Below are 17304 nucleotides of genomic sequence, written 5' to 3'. Positions count from 1 at the left end.
GCATAAATAAATCTCCGTAAGAAAAGACATCAAAAGTGTGACAGGTATCAGTTCTGTCACTTACAGAGTGACTTGAAAATGCTCAGATACTGGTAATGAGGATGATATAAAATTCCACTGTAAAAGGAAAATCAAATTGTATCCTCTATCTTATATAATTAATATTTTAAACTAACACTTTGTGGTGAATGTGTTTTCATTGCTTTTGAAAAGGAAAAGCATCTCTCAAAGAAATTATGCTTTATTTTTTCTTCTTTCTGGTTTGAAACAACTGTTAATATGGAATTATATTTATCCCATATATTTCAATTTTCTGTTTTCTAGAAAAATCTGTTGGATTCTATTTCTAAAATACCAGCCAAATGTAAACAATCACTTAAATTCCTTGGACCAGCAAGATTTTCTAATGGATACAATATCTGTTCTTTATGGTATTTTTAAATATTTATTAAAATGTGTAAGTAATATGGACATAGCCCTGTAAAAATACATATCTGGAATTAATCTAAAAAGTGTCTTCCACTCCTGCTCAATGTTTAAAGGATAAGGCACCATACATCAGAATTCAGAGAGGTGGCTTTCTACAAAATCTCTACAAAAATTTCTACAAATAGAAATTAACAATGCAGGGAAATTAATAACACTAAGGATAGGAAACAGAGCATGGGACTGCTGGGTGTGTAGAAAGGGAGTGGAAGAACAAAAACACACTGCAAAGAGAAAATGATAGTTTTCTGTCGGAATCTCCCCCAGATTGGGGTGACTCTGGGTGGTGGTAAAGTCTCTCCTCCAACCTGTGCTTTCAAAGAAAGACTCAGTAGTCTTCAGTTGTCTGGTCTCAAGGCAGTTTATTGCATGTTATCTCAAGGCACACAGACTTCTTGGTATTCTCCTTGACTCCTTCTCCCTCTGCGTCTCTTTTTGTCTCTCTTCGTCTTTGTCTCTCTTCATCTTCGTCTCCCCCGCCCAAGGGGCTGGCGCCATCTTTTATATCACACATTACGTATTAAATGTTTATAGTTTTTCCCCAATGCCTATTACCTATATTGAACAGTGGCTTTCTACTCTAAACCAATCTGTGAGTGCCAACATCACTAAGAACATAGGGAATAAGAAAGAAGAAGAAGGAAGACAAGGTACGCTCAAATCTCTCCATTTTAGAACTTCTGACCCCCATGTACAAAACTCAGACCCCTCTGTACAAGACCTAAAACCCCCCTATACAGCACTCAAAAATCCTACCTTTTACTTTGTGATTACTTCTATTATAATATCTAAACTTTTATGATTTCTTGTTCTTCCTACAAAGTTAGTAAATTGTTCCATGAGTCAAACTCAAAACCACAGGGGTTTCTGGCTGCCTACCAGGGTCTCAGAGGCTTCTGCCCTAGACCCAGAACATCCAAGAGTGTCTGAGGGACACCTTAGGTTCCGACAGGTTTCCTTTCCAGTTCACTGCTGTTTTAACCTTAAGTGGACGCTTTTTAATCTGTTAGGTATTTTCCTTTTCACAAACAGTAAAGAAGCTGCCTTACACAACATCCATGGAAATCCTTCCCATAAAAAGCCTCAGGAACACAACAAGTTTACAAGTTCTTCCTTCAAGTAAGAGAACAACGGCAACCTGGCAGAACTCACAGATGATTCCCCTGAGAGCATAAGTCTTATTTGCACACATTCCTGAGAATTTGCCAACATTTCCCAATGGCACACTGCCACATGCACATACAAAATCCCAATTATTGGGACAACATCACCAATCTAGAAAAAAACACTTGTTTTCCTTGGTATTTCCATATACACAGCCTAGAATTCCACAGTCTCTATTTAGTATTCCATCTTTTCATATCTAAAATAACTGCAGGCAGGTTTGTTTCACAGCCTAGAAGGTTTATTACCTGAATCTTCCAAATTACATACACTCATATGTCTCAAAATTCCCAGTAATGCTTTACTGATAAGTATTTTTGTAAGGTTTTGAGTATGTAGTCTTTCATATTGAAAGACTGGAAAAAAATACTTTAACAATGAAAGCTGCTTTCATTTACTTTCAAATGAATCTACATTCTCAATTATTTCTTGTCTCACTACAATGACTCTCAAAATGAAATAAGGAATAAAAAGGTCTTTTAACTGACTTCTATTCCATGCAAGTTCAAACTGCATTCTTGTAGGGCTACCTCACCTTCACCCTGCTTTATAAAAGAGAGGTTTCCTGTATCCTCATCTTTGAATAGCCTTCATAATGGAAAACTGATTGATTTTCTGTTTCCACTATGATTCTATTTCAGAAGTCAGCCTCTCAGTAATGACTTGATTTTCTTGTCATGTATAATTTTCTGTAGAGCAACTGTTTGCAAATCTTTCTTCATCTTGAGATATTATTGGTTGTCATAGCTCATTGCAGTTAGGAGCACTACAATATAATGCTACTGCATTTTATGAACACAGACCACTGAATTCAGTTAATGCACAATCACTGAATAAAAATTCTCTGTTTCTTCCTGCATGAAGTCTGTTCTACAGAAAATAGAAGAAAGAGGTAAATGACTACCCTGTTCATCACACAATTATAGGTATTGATAATGAAACAGTCAAATGTGTAACCAAGTTCAATCTGAAACCATTTCCTTCTCCGAAAAAATCCTCTTGACAGTTTTGTAACTACTGTTTCTCATATTAGGTTTTTCAAAACTCTCAGGATGACAGCTCACTGAAGTAATTTTCCACTATCACTACTTAGAAAACAATTCAACATGGATCCCAGTTAGCATGGATGTTTTGCAACTACATTTCTGGTGTCCAATAGATGTTTCACTTACAATGCCCTCCTACAGCAGGGTCTAGGGGGAAAAAATTATTTTTTATCTTCATCTGTCCAGCCACATATTTTCATGAAGTAACAGGAACCTACTATTAAAATTCCACGCCTATCTCAGTTTCGCTTGAAATTGGTCAAATGCCAAAGCAGCTCTAGCAGAGAGATGAAAAATGTAAGAAAGAAAGCTTACAGACACCTTGTTACCTCAGAAACCAGGCTAAAAACAGAATTAAGGTCTGTCTACAACAGCACTGTTGAAGAAGCCAAGTCAGCAACAGGACCTTGAAACAATACTGCACTGCAAAGCCATGAACAACAATTACAGATCTAATCCCTGCTGTCAAAAGAACATGACCATACTGAATGTTTAACCAACAAAAGAGAGATCCTCAGGTAGACAAAAGCAGATTTCTACATAGTGGGGGATGAATTCCATGCAGCTGAATGGAGACTGTAAAAAGCACAGCATGTTCTCCATCTCTGACCTCTCTCCCTCAATAAGGACATCCTCCCAGACAACAGATAAAGGCTTTTGCAGACATGCGTGTTACTCAGGCATTTCAGAAAATGCACATGCTTACTGTAAATTCAAGTATCTTCAAAATACAATTTTTTAATTTTCTCTAATTTCTTTCTAAGGACAAAATGTTGCAAGAGGTGAAGCATGATATAAACACAGTATCTCATCCTGGGGCCTACAAACCCTGATCAATATGACAAATCAGGGACTGTACATTTCAAACCCAAAAATGTCCATTGAACCACAGTGTTAAGGTCAGTCCATTTCAGGAGAAACAAATAACATAAATGCCAAGTTAGTATAAATTTCTCCTCCCAACTTTGTTATGTATTTAACAATCTCTGTACAAAAGTCTTATTCCTCTTAAAATAGAATTAAAAATCAAACTTAAAGGTTATTCCATAAAACCAGTGCAATCAGCTCTGGTCACATACATACTTCCAGTCATAGTTATTCATCTGGTTCTACTCAGAGAACACTCTCCCAGTTTCACACACTAAAGTGCTGGAACAGATGAGGGCAGAAACAAAAGCAGGAGGTTCCCTCCTCTCCAATCTAAAGCCCATTTTAGCATCTCCAAATCTCATTCTGCTTACATAGTATGAAAGGACATCTTATTGTTAATAAGTCAGAGAAACATCATCCTAAGAGACAAAAACTATAAAAGAATAAGCAAATGAGAAAGGAGAATTTTAATGAAAGCACAACAGTTTAGCAGTTCATTTGTAATGAGTTGGAGCAGTCTGAATATGCCAAGATAATTGCTTTAGAAAACCTGGGCTAGACATTAGGGAGAACCTTCTAACGGTGTAGGTAGTCTGAGAGTTCTGACATCCATTCATTTGTAGATTTTAAGAGTTTGCTAGATAAACTTCTAGTAAAAGTAATTCCATTATAGTTTATTTTGCCTCTTAAAAAATTCTTTGCACCTTTCAATACTATACTCTACTACTATTCTGAATAGTAACTTAAATTCAGAAGTAAAAACCTGCAACCCTATTTGTGCATTGTCTTTGTCTGGTGCACTTATTTCATGATAGTAATGTTTACACTCAGATGCCTTCAGAGCAAAAGGGTTCTTTTCTGCCTTCAGAGCAAAAGGTCCCTTGTCCACAGAAAATATCACAATATAAAATAAACATCTCTACTGAAAACCATAAATCACATTACTGACTGTGTTCAAATTTTCTGGCAAAAATCTCTTTATCAAATTCTCAAATAGGGAAGATTAACATAAGTATTTTAAAATGAACAAAACCTAGACAGCTTGACGAGCAAGAAAAGTGTAACTGAGTACTACAGATTCACAACACAAAAGACCTGGGTGTGGTTCCTTCATAAATCCCAAGTGCTTCATATCACTGGGGGACTGTGAATTTTAACAGACTGACAAGTGAAAACTTGCTATATTTTTATCAGGAAGCAGAATGGTATCTCTGTACCTAATGAATTTTTTTGCAGAACATTAAGGGCCGGCACTCTTCTTTAATACACACATCCCATCCCAGCCGTTGTTTTTGCAGTCCTTGCTCTCCAAACAGGGAGAAGCATGGGATCTGTTCTTGCCATGGAGTAGCCTACACAGTTTTCATGAAGCCAAACTAATTACCTGTGGCCCATCTGGTTTAAACCAGTAACAGAAGTCAGTAAGGGGAAACATTCCAAGCAATATATGTCCTGAAAAGAAAGCATGAAATCTCAGCAGACTGCTAGGGACAAATAAGCCTGAAAACTGCTGTCCTCAGATCTGAGGCACTCCAGCAGACCAGTCACTTACAAATTGTTAAATTACAGTGTAACTTAAAAAAATACAGTATATCTAAAATTCTGAAGTCAACATAAGATATACATTTGACAAAACCAGACAATCTGACTACCAAAGAAGAAAAAAATTAATTTGACACTTGTTGTATTTACCAGTTCCATTTTTAGGAAGGTCAACTCTTCTCCTTTTATGCTGTTACCATTACATTGCTTCAGTCTCTTCATAGGAGCCATTTAAGAAGGACTATGCACAAATGAACATCCATTGTGTCACCATTTGCTTCTCCTCATTTCCAAACTATTCTAGTGCCTTTCATGCCAGGGCTTAATGCCCAGGCAAGCGATGCTCCAATAGCAGAACATCATGCAAAACAAGCTTGCACTCTGGAACATATGAGCCTAATTTAAAAACTCTAACACACCAAATGTAGCCTTAATTCCTCCTTGCATAAAATGCTCACAATTTTTCTTCTCTTTGTTTTCTGGAAAGTTTTCCAACTTAATACTGAAACTTATGTAGTAATTGCTCTACACCAGCTGGCTCAAAATTGGTAGAGCTACAAATGACAGATATGCAGAGGAATACATTCCACCTTTTCTTCTCTTTGGCTGTTGTTAGCTGACCTACAGATTATTTCAATTATTCTCCCCAGAGGGAATTCAAAACCAGATGTGTGCACTTGCTTCAGAAGATGTCAGCAGAGTCAGACCTTCATTGCATTGATTTTATATTGTAAGCTGTAATCTTTAAAAGAGCCAGTTCTAAGAATAGATTTGTTCCTCTTGAGTCCTTTATGAATCTATACCAAATGCATGGAATAACTCATGGCTGCAGTCAGAGCCACGCTGTACTGAGCTGGCAGCCCAACAAACAGCAGCAAAACCAGGGAAGTCATCAGGAAGGGAAACAGATGTAGTTTAGAGCCATTAACAAGCATCCAGATTTACTGTCACTAACAGAATTCACTTTTAAAAGAGATGTGACTGACAGCCTTTATACAGGGAAAAAACATGAGCCCAGTAGCATGACTGAGTAGGATTTAATAGTATTACCATAATTTGAAGACATTATTAAACTTGCTCCAGTAACTGTTACTCAGTATCAGTAATAATTTCCTACTGAGTTTTCTGTTCCCCTCAGTAAAAACTCACATCTCAAGCTGTATCTTGTGATCCAAATCAAACATATTATACAGGTTCTCTAAAATGCAATAAAAATTACTACACCAGTCAGTTAGCCTAGACAGCCCTCTTAATAGTAATTTCTGTGCCTTCTTGAGTGCTGAATTTTATGCACAGGGTCCGATTACAAAATTTCTTGTAACTGTGCTCCCCGTATTCCTGACAGTCCCTTTTTTTTACGATACTCACAGGAAGATGGATAACTATGGGAACAATAGAGGGCAAAGTGTTATTACCAACTAGGCACAACAAATACGAAACTCTGCATACTTAGCTTTCAGATTTTCCCTCCCAAGTCCCATTTTCTGTATACTGATTGTCCAATGCAGAGCATATTGGTATATACTTAGTAGCTCTACAATAAATAAACACCATTTTTACAATTGCTTGCTTTTCTGTGACCTCATTTGTCAAATTGGAAAGAAAAGTCAGAAAGATGAGACATGTGGAAAGCTCAGAAAAATTCAGCAATGGTATTAGTGATCCAACAAAATAAGATTATTATGACCAGGTTTCTCACAAATATTTTAACCTTTCATAATTTTATGTTTTGGTAAAGAAAAATGCTACTTAATAAACAGTATTCCACAAAGTTGGCTTTCTAATATACTGTTATTTGACATAATCTGGTGATTGGAAACTTCATCTGAAACAAGCAATATGTTTCCTTCTGGTTTGATCCAGCATTATTTACTTACCAAAATTTCAATGCTTTACATTCTGTCCCATATAGTCTTTCCTGAGAATGATGTTAAAAGTAAGTGACAGTTCTCATTTCACTCCAAAACATACACATGTTAGAAGCTGCTTATAATTTCATTGATTTTGTTTACCATACATTATCATAAAAATTGCCCTGCTGTTTACTTGTATATTCTACATCAGAATTGCTACTTGCCAGAAATACATCTAAGGGAAACAGTGTGTATATATACACTGGAATAGTAAACCAACAAACATATCATTCTGTATACACAAAGTTATGGCAAGGCAATTGAATCTGCAGCAACTTCTAAGGATGACAGATTACCGATATAAAACAAAAATGTAATTACAAGTATCTGTTCATAATCAGTTTCTAAAAGACCAAAGCACCTATTTTCTCTATGCAAAACACTGGTCAATTGTGGCACCCATTAGGCTGAGGAAGTGTGAGGTCGATGAGCAGCTATTCTTTGTGTGCTCTTCCTTCTTTTCAGTCAAATAGGTATGTATTTGTATAGGAAAGGCAGAAAAGAGCATGACAGCACTAAGAGAAGGGACAACATGTCTACCCTCCTGCCAATCTTTCCAAGAGGCAGAGTAGCAAAACTAAGCTGGTATCAACTGCTAGTGGATAGGAGTAATGAAGACTGCATAGATTCTGGTAATTTTCACTGCACAGCAGTTCTACAAAAAAAGGCTAAAGATACTTAAGACAGTACTTCACATCCACAAGAATAAAGAATAAACTGAGTAGCTAAAATGTTAATTTTGAAGAAGTGGCAGTTTAGTGCTGGAAAATACTGATAATACATACCTATACAAGTTTTAAGTAATAGGAAGATGCGCTGTAATTTTTTTTCCTTACATATGCAAATATGAAATCCAAAGTAGGGGATGCTTGCTGTATTTTGATGAGACAAGAACATACATTATGTTCAAATACTTGAAGACAGAAAGTGGTTTGGGTTCCTGTAGCTTTAAAATGAAAGCAGCTGCACTACAGCTGTGCATCTCAAGAAGTCAATAAAGACAGAAATTTTTCTAGAAGCTGTGAGGTTAACTGCACCTTTTATCAGGAAGAAACATGTTTGGTTTTAATTTAAATACTGCTTTGATATATGCTGTCAGAAACTAGTCAGGAGATAACAAATTATTCTAGCTAAACTGTATGCAATTTGCCAATAGTAGCATTTTTTGAGAATGTCATGAGGACAGTGACAGCTCTAGTGGTTTGTTTATAATGTGCTTCACTCTTACTAATAATCCCTAACACTGAGTCCCACAAGACTGTATGAAACCATCTTCCTCACTGACCTCTGCTTTGTACTGGCAAGCATGTTATTAAAACACACTAAGAACAGCAGCTATTTTACATACAATTACTGAAATCAAGGATCAAGGTGTGACATATTTGGCTATTATTATGCTAGACTTGATAAAATTATTAAAAGTATAAAGCTACTTTGTGTTACCTGAGGCTTCTTAAACAATTGAAACAATCTCCTTCTAACACCGTCTTCCATGCATTTTAATTATGATTGCTACATACAAAGCTCCAAAGTTTTAGAGATTTTTCAGCAGATGTTTGATTTTTTTTTCTCGGAAATGCAGCAGTAGCTTCATCTGTAACTGTAAAACTCTTAATAGTGATAAAATGGGGAAGGTGGGGAAATGACAGAGGAGATGCAACTGCTGCAACAGGCAGGAACTTGTCACCATTGCCACCTATCCCTTAAGTCACATGTTCAGTCAGGTGGAAAGACGACAGGGAATCTTTTGTGTAATGTGCCCTGTCATGTGCCTAAAAGGCTTCTACCAGGGAAGGTAGAGTGTGATTCCTGTAATCCATTTCTCTCTTGGACTCCTGGATACTCCTCAACCAGTTCACCTCCTTGTGGAGTTCCCTGAGGGCTTTCCAGTTAAGGAAACCCCCTGGGCAGCACACTACAGTGCCCCACCACAGATCATGCTGGCAGGGCAGCTTCTCTCCTCAGCACCTGAGTTTACTTGTTTACTTCACAGATTACTTTCTCTCATTTACAGATTCTGTGCAACATCAAGAGTTAAAGAATCATCTGTTATTCAAGAAGCAGCTACTGTCTTGTAGCCTGAAGAGAGGTGTGTTAAAAGGATATCCATCACACAGGGCAAACTGCCTAGTGCATACCCTAACCATCAAAATGTCAATAAAGAGTATAGCATATTATATTATGAAGTGACACAACCAATGCCATTTTTACTTCTACTTTGCCCAAAGGATTATACTTCAGGGGATGATAAAAGCCAAAGGAAGGCAATCACTAACAATCTAAATACAGGGTTATTTAACACTGTGTTTAACAAAATGAACAGCTTTTAATGAGTGTATACTGAGACTTAACATATTTATATCATATGTCTAAAGTCTGTAATAAACTCCAAATGCCAGGAAGGCAATGGTTATGCAGCCATGGATAGATTGAGAACCCCTGTGAAGAAAACCTACAGCTTCCAGGAACTTTTTGTCTTTGTTCTTTCTCACGACAGCAAGAAACAGGAAAATTACTGATGCTCCCTCCAATGATATCTTATGTCAATAAACGTTATTTTTTTACTCATTGTTTTCTTGATAGTAATCGGGAAACACTGATGTAAATTAAGGGCCAGGAGACCAGCTCCTTTAAAAAGGCCTTTATTAGGTGATCAGCTCTGGGTGGGGGCCCGAGGGGTTGCGCACACCGCCGCTGCTCCCTTCGGCAACGCAGAAGAGGAGGTGGTCAGTTTTGCTTCACAGCAGAACTGGGGCCTCCGTCCTCAAGGGTGTGCCTAGGAAGACGGCTCCTGGCTCGTAGACTAGGGTCCTCATCTCGGTCTGGCTACCTTCAGGTGGTGGTGACCTCCAGAACTCGATTGATGGTATGGGGGGACTCTTCCCACTAGGTCTAGTTACTTGGTTCCTCGAATTTCCACGTTGGTTTGGTGTTTTTAGGCCTTTTTGGTGGATTCTGTTCTGCTTTACCTCATTTGCATACTGCCGAGGTTGTTTCCGGCCGCCATTTTGGGAGCAGCGGAGGCAACACCCGAGGGACTGAATAAGGATACTAGTAAAGGGATTTAACAAGGGGTAACAGGGGGGTATTATAATAAAGGGTACAACCTTAGTGAACATGGGGGAGCATATAACAAACGGGGGGCAGTATTACAACAAGGGTACAACTGGAGTGAACAGGGGGAGGCATCCACAGTGGGAGAAGTAACAAGGGGGGGTATTATAACAAGGGTACAATTGGAATGAACATGGGGGCACAACAAATATGTAACTTTTACTGAATTCATTCATGACAACACGGTGAAAAAATGTTTGCTGAACCCGGACAAAACATGCATCAGTCATCAACATCTAGTCAGATAAAATTCAATTTACTTGCAGACAGAAAAGAGTTACTATACAAAGTCTCACTTTTTGCTTTGAGAATACATTCCTAACATTGTACTTGAATCCTTTATAAAGAAACCAAATAACCAACCCAATGCCTATGACTTATGAGAACAGGTGCAACCAGATTTCAAGGTCCATTTGCCATATTTATTTTTTCCCCCAACATAGTTATGCAAGTGCATATTTAGGCATAAAGGTAGTTCACTCCAGCACAGTTATCCTATTTGGAAAGAGGCCTGTGAAATCAGTATAAAAACATTCACACATCTTTTCCCAGTATAATTTCTGCAGAACAATAAAACACTGAACTGCATATATTTAAGGCAGGAATTTAATCAAGCCCAGGATTAGTAGGACCAATGGAGTTACCATCAGCAATGGACAGAATATGCCTGGCTACCCACTGACATTAAAGAAATGATACCCATAGTTTATACGTGCATCAATGCCCATGCATGTTTAAAGCAGTAAAATTCTAACTTTTTGAGACATTCTGTTGAAAGACAGAGTGGGAGTCTTCAGCAAATCATCTGCTCTAGCAACCACTTACACACCACTGCAATCCCTGCATGCCTCTTCAGACATCTGCAACTGCAAGACTCCAATCCACAAGGGAGAATTACACACATACATACTTCATAAATAATAGCTTTGGCTCCTGCTGTTCCTCTCTCTTGTAAATCATTTACATTTGCAGGAAAATCATGCAATTCCTAGACATCAGGTGGATGAAAATACTATCTCAATCTCAGTTTTCCACCATGGGAACTCCAAAAGCATTCTCTGTAACAGTAAAGCTTGCTAGAGAGATTCCTGCTTCCTAATCAACATCCAAACACGCTTTTAACTCTTGATTAGTCCTGCTTATGCCAGCTCAACTGCCTCTAGTTAATGTTGTGAAAAGCTATAAAATGTGTGGATTTAAAAAGAGTGATGTTTTCTTTTAGTCCAGAACATTTTACAAGGAAACCAAAATCCAAATGCACCACTTCAGTTACTAAAGCAAGGTTCAGTAGAGGATTGGTCTTACATAATTTTTGTTGCAAAAGTTGAATTTGAGAAGTTAAACAGATGATCCAACATGTTTTCTTCCTGCATCCCACACTTGATCTCATGTGCAGTGCTGCATTTTCCAGATGGGTTTTCCCTCAGCAAACTGGTATTTTTAGCTCTTAAGTGTCTCCTTTCAGATAGCATTTGCTGACAGACTGCTTTGATCTTAATGCATATCAAGAGAGTCTAAATTACAAATTCCTAAATAAACTGCTTACATTTGACTATGCTCTCTTTAAATTTTAATCAGGGTAGAACACAAAAGGGACAATGTTTCAGCTCCTAACATCCAAATTGGGTAGGATATTCCATATACTGCTCATGTCTCCTTTATCAGTCTATTGCCAGCTGCTGAACTCTGATACATTATTTGATTCTTGATGGTACCTATTTCCATACCTTTTGCTGTATTTTTGATTAACGGTCTACAGTGATTCTACAAACTAAAGAATGTAAGATGCATTAAAGCACACTTTCAACCATGTGGAAGTGTTACAATCCAAAGTGAATTTCAAGTCACGAGATATTCAACACACAGTAGGAGGTGCTTTTCAGTTCAAGACTTGTATCCTATAAATCAAATATTTTCAAGTACAGCTGCTATCCAAAAAGTCAAATAAGGTAGAAAGAAAATTTCAGAATTCTGATTGTTGATATCATTAAATGAAATCTATTTCTAAGTTTTAAAGTATACATGGACATTGTGAGCGTTTTAGGATGTTTCTGTAAGTTATGAATCTATTTGCAACAACCTATTTGCTCAAAAACTTTGTGTTTTTCTAGTTAATGCAGTAAGAACACACGCAGAAGACACAGACAGGTGGCTTATGTAAGATTATTGATGGAAAAGAATGTGGTTAATGAATTCTTGTGGGCCATAAAGGTTTATGGATAAATCCCAAAAACTTTAGGAACGGATAAAGATATATACAATTAGTTTAGAGGAATGAGACTTTCAGATTCTTTTATATAAACTACAGCTGTTCTCACAGTTCCTCTATAAACAGGCCATTTAGGAACAGGCATGTAAAACTTGTTTCAGGTTAAAAATTGCACTTTAAATAGGCATCTCTTTCCAGCTCTAATAGTGCATCCCTAAATCCCAGTTCAGAAAGGTTTCAGAAATGTGACCTGACTATTGTATCAATATGCAGGACAGCAGGAGGCAGCAATGGCAACACAAGATCCAAACTTCAGCGTAGTGTTCAACCCAGAAACAGTCTTGAAAGAAAGGTATCTTAAAAATGCAAATTCTGGTCCAGGCAAAACATGTTTAAGAATACAGATGTTTTACAGAGGCTCTAACTCTTGTTTCGGGACTTAGAAAAAATAAACTGTAGAGCCCCACATGAAACAAAACAGACTCAGGTCCCTCTGGCTGACCTTGGTAACGTCAATAGGTATCACAATGAACAGGAATGTTGAGGTTTATGCTATTCTTCACTTTTTCCCTACCACCCAAAGCACAAATGCACTTCAAACGTGAACAGTGTTTATAGCAATTACTTAAATTCTACCAGAGCATGCATTAGCATTTTAAAAAGCATCTGTGTGATGCAGTGACTGATATGGCATTTTAGAAAAATGTTTTGAAATGTTCTCTTTTGCTTTACCTATAATAGACTAAAATTAATAGCAACAAAAAATTACTTTTTAAAGTAACTATCACTTGGGATAAGATATAGGACATAAGAGGGCAGCATGAAAGATTGGAATAAATGACAGACAGGAGATAAGACATACTAATTTTGCATTATTTTTGATTTAACCATATCAGAAGAAACTCAAAGTACCTGTTAGCACCACTGAAAAGTAATGTGATGCAAAGGCATACCAGCACACAATTTTCCAAAGAAATCTGCAAGAATTTAGAGGATTAGTGATCCAGACCCAAGGTAAAAGCATAGGTGCTTGAGGGATATGAAGGAATCTCCTCAAAATGCAGCTAAGCCTTCAGTCCTTTAAGTAAAGGATTCTGCACAGGTAATATTTTACAAAACTGTCTACTTTACCAATTTACATCGAATTTATTGTTTTCTTTTGCCACAGTCTTCAACACATTGTTTCTCTCTCGCTGCCTATCAAAACTGGGTGGCCAGCCCCACACAGGAAGCAAAGGGATTTTTGTATTGAACTAGCTACTTGTTGTAAGCATATAAATCAGTTATAGCATGCAACAGAGGAAAATATAAAGAAACAAGAAGTACCCTCAGAAGTACATACTTTACAGAAAATAAACTGCAATCAGATTTCAGGCAGCTATTGAAGAACAAAATTGGGTAGATATTGTTCTGGGCTTAGAGTCTTAAGATGGTAGGGAGTACCTATATTCAGGAGTTGGTTTGGATGGGGTTACATTACTAACCTACAGAAGAGGTGACACCACAGTTATAGGGCAGATGCTAACTGACCTCAGCACACAGACAACCTGCAACAGGATCCCTGAATCTTTTCAGCCAGATGCATTTAAATCTGCACAGACAGCTGTAAGCAGAAATACTTTATTTCCCCAACATGCTATAGGACCTCCTCATAAAACTCAAAGAAAACTTGAGGTCATTGCAGAGAAAAGTCCAGCCACAGAAGCAACATTTGTCAGACTGCTCAGGCATTCAATTTTCTCAACCTATTTGGCACTTTGAAAATAATGTACACTGAAAGACATGACAGGCTACAAGAAGTTTAGGAGGCTGTACAACACAGTCCTGAAACTGTGCTGTTGAACTGTCATAATCTGTACTGGCTGTGAGCCTATCCATACTGCTGTACAGCCCAAAGTGACAAAAATAAGAAATTGTCATATTTTTTGTTTGCTGTCTACTGACACTCATTGGAAAAAGTACTTAACAATGCTTCTCTGTTTGACTTACATTACTGAGTTTTCATATGCAGGCAATAGGGTTGCTGAACATCTTAAAGGAAGAAAGAAAACTTGGGGGGAAAAAAATAATCTTGCATTGCCAACTATGCAATTGTCAGTCAGCTGTGCACTTGCAGCTGGGAAAGCCAACCACATCCAGGGCTGCACCAAGGGAAGTGTGGCCAGCAGGTCAAGGGAGGGAATTCTGCCAGTCTCCTCTGTTCTCATGACACCCCAGCTGGAGTGTGGGGGAGAACAAGGTCCAGCATAGCACCTCTCCTTGTTGGCTCCTCTATCACATCAAAAATTAAGAGGTATGTATGAATGCACATAGTTACCAAGACTATTCAGTGCAACATGCATGGAGAAAGGACTACAAATCAAACCCAAATAATTTCTTCTTCTTTTAAACCACACAGCTTTGAACTTACTGTTTATCAGACAATAAAGTATTTCTCACATGAAAACTGCCATCTAAAGAGGAATACTCACCCTGCTGCAACTGCAGGAGGGATGACCAGTATGAGTTTAAGTTGTGCTTCATGCAAAGCTTCAGAAAGGTGAGTGAGCAAGTGAATCAACTCCCTGAAATAGAAATATATTATTAGAGGGAAAGGCAGGAAAACTGCTGCTATATACTGACAAGAACAAGTAACAGTAATAATAATTGAAAAGATGCAGCTGGCAAGAGAGACAAACACAAGTTGTTGCCAATTATCATAGCAGAAAAAAACAATTAGGAAGACTGATTAAGTTTACTCTTTTTAAGGACTATGAACACTGCACTGCATGAGACAGTCTTAGTTTTATTGGAACCTGGGGTTTCAAGTGTTTCTTAGTTTTATTTTATTTTTCTAACGATGCATTGTTAGCATGTAAAACAAGACAGCATACTTTATCAGAGCAGGTCATTTCTTGAGGTCATTTTTGGTGAAAAGAATTAGATCAATACAAGAACCAAACACTGTTCTGAAGAAGCAAATTTTGAAGAAAATAAAGTTGCCACTGTGTTGTTGCACACAAGAATTTGAGAAGACACTTTCACAGCAGAACATGCACTCTTCAAGGGATATTTCTGAGGCCTGTGTTTAGAAACATTTCTTCTGCTGTTTTTTTTCCTGTATAAGTAATCCTTTTGTTTCTCTATACTTCACTGTATACCTACAAAATACACTTCTGACAATGTTGTATTTGGAAATAGCATCTTCTGTCTGCATCATTTAAATAAAGACTTCCACAAAAGCTGATTTTCATATCCATATTCTTGGTATTTCAATAGCAAAATAAACTTTCAAATTCTTATGCAAACTGGTTTTAGCACTCCTAAGTGGAAGGTTGATGTTAATAGAAAAACCTTCAATTTGCAGAAACTAAGTTTAATGTCACCTTACGAGGAATTCAAGATTACCTTAAATTTGCACTACAAACATGGCTCTTCTGAGTGCCTTTCTTAAGTCATTTGATTCTTCATAACAAAGTTAACTTTCCTATTTTTCACCTGGCCACAAGGATCCACAAACACAGTCAGATGATGTTAGCACAGAACTCTAGATCTGTTTAGGACTACACTTGAACCAGAACCAAATGGAAAGCAACTTCACCAGCCATTTCAGGAGGCTAAAAGTGCTTAAGCAGGAAAGGCAGAATAGAAAAAAGCCACTATCCAAGTTCTTTGCTCCACTTAAACTGGATTAGACCTGAACTCTCAGAAACAATATCTTGGTACTGTCGTGTCTTTCAAGACAGTATAATCCCAGAGATACTCTCCTGAAGCTATTGCTCTTCCTATATAATTATCCATCACAGTGATTATGCTTGAAACACTATCCAAAGATAACCAAGTATTTCCATTTTCCCTGAAATGGTTTGATGCCTGATGAAAACTTCCTAGGGCCTACAAAAGCTATTACTCTCAAAATCCTGGCAAGCAAATAAAGCATGTTTTATCACCTTTCCAATACTAGCAATATTTTGTGCTTACAATTTGAGAGCTGACTGTGCTGAACAGCCCTTAACAATGAACTATCACACTGCCACCTATATTTCTCTTCTGGGGGAAGACATGGGATTACAGCAATCAGCTTTTGGTCTGTCTGCAGCATGTATTTCTACCATTCTTGCTCTGGGAAGCCAACAGCTTTCCCCCCTGCTATTTTACCACATGCATTCCATGTTAGGAGTGTCACTATTCAGACACAACAATTATAGCATAGAAGAATCCTTTTCCATAGGAGCACATTAAAAACTTACAACAGTAAGCTAAACAGACATTTATTGACACAAGCATATACATCTATCACTACTCCCACATGACATAATCCTATCAAAATCTATAATCAGTATAAAAACTAGGTAAGCAAGCTTTCCCATTGATTTGTATCTTGTGGCTTAGTCACCTTTTAAACTAATTATGCCTGAACTACAGTACAACTCAACCTTTATTAGATGTCAGACATGCTATATATAAGATATATTTGACCAAAGAATCAATTCCTCTCGCCTTGAGATTATTCTACAGTGTTCATCAGCAGGGATCTCTCTTCTCTGCCTGGCTACCTTTGTTAGCTGTAGGAGCTTTGAGAACTCTATTCCATGCAAAACATTTGCTGACTTTAACTCTTTAGAATATGAAAAGATAAAAAGAAGGGCAGGATAGGACAAAAAAAAAAAACCCTAGCATAGGTACAGAACAAGGTAACAACTTTTCCATTTAGAAACAAGGTTAACATCATCGCTCCTATTCTGCACATGCAAAAACTGATCCACAAAGGCAGTGACATACTCTCAAAAACAGTGACTGCAAAAAAAAAAAAAATTAGTATTTTGAAACATGTAAGTGTAGACCCATAACCTACAATTGTAAACACAGGACAGAGATTTGTGGCCTGAAAAGGGGATGGGAATGCAGTTTGGATTGTGGGTGCACTCAGGACTCTAGAACAGGCTACATCTAAACAGCCACTTCCTACCCTCCCCCCACA

The 17304-nt window shown here is 37.5% G+C and overlaps 1 protein-coding gene across 6 annotated transcripts in view; it reads right to left on the bottom strand.

Moving 5' to 3' along the window:
* Window positions 1-17304, bottom strand: part of CHID1 (chitinase domain containing 1) — a 98408-nt gene that overhangs the window by 64679 nt on the left and 16425 nt on the right. For all 6 annotated transcript variants that reach the window (XM_053980283.1, XM_053980286.1, XM_053980284.1 and 3 more), the window contains one exon: window positions 14816-14908. In XM_053980283.1, the coding sequence (XP_053836258.1) occupies window positions 14816-14908 (93 nt within the window). The remainder of the gene's footprint in view (window positions 1-14815; window positions 14909-17304) is intronic.

Source organism: Vidua macroura, chromosome 6 (genome assembly GCF_024509145.1).
Source record: "Vidua macroura isolate BioBank_ID:100142 chromosome 6, ASM2450914v1, whole genome shotgun sequence".
NCBI classification, from domain to species: Eukaryota; Metazoa; Chordata; class Aves; order Passeriformes; family Viduidae; genus Vidua; species Vidua macroura.
This window is presented reverse-complemented; position numbering and strand designations above follow the sequence as displayed.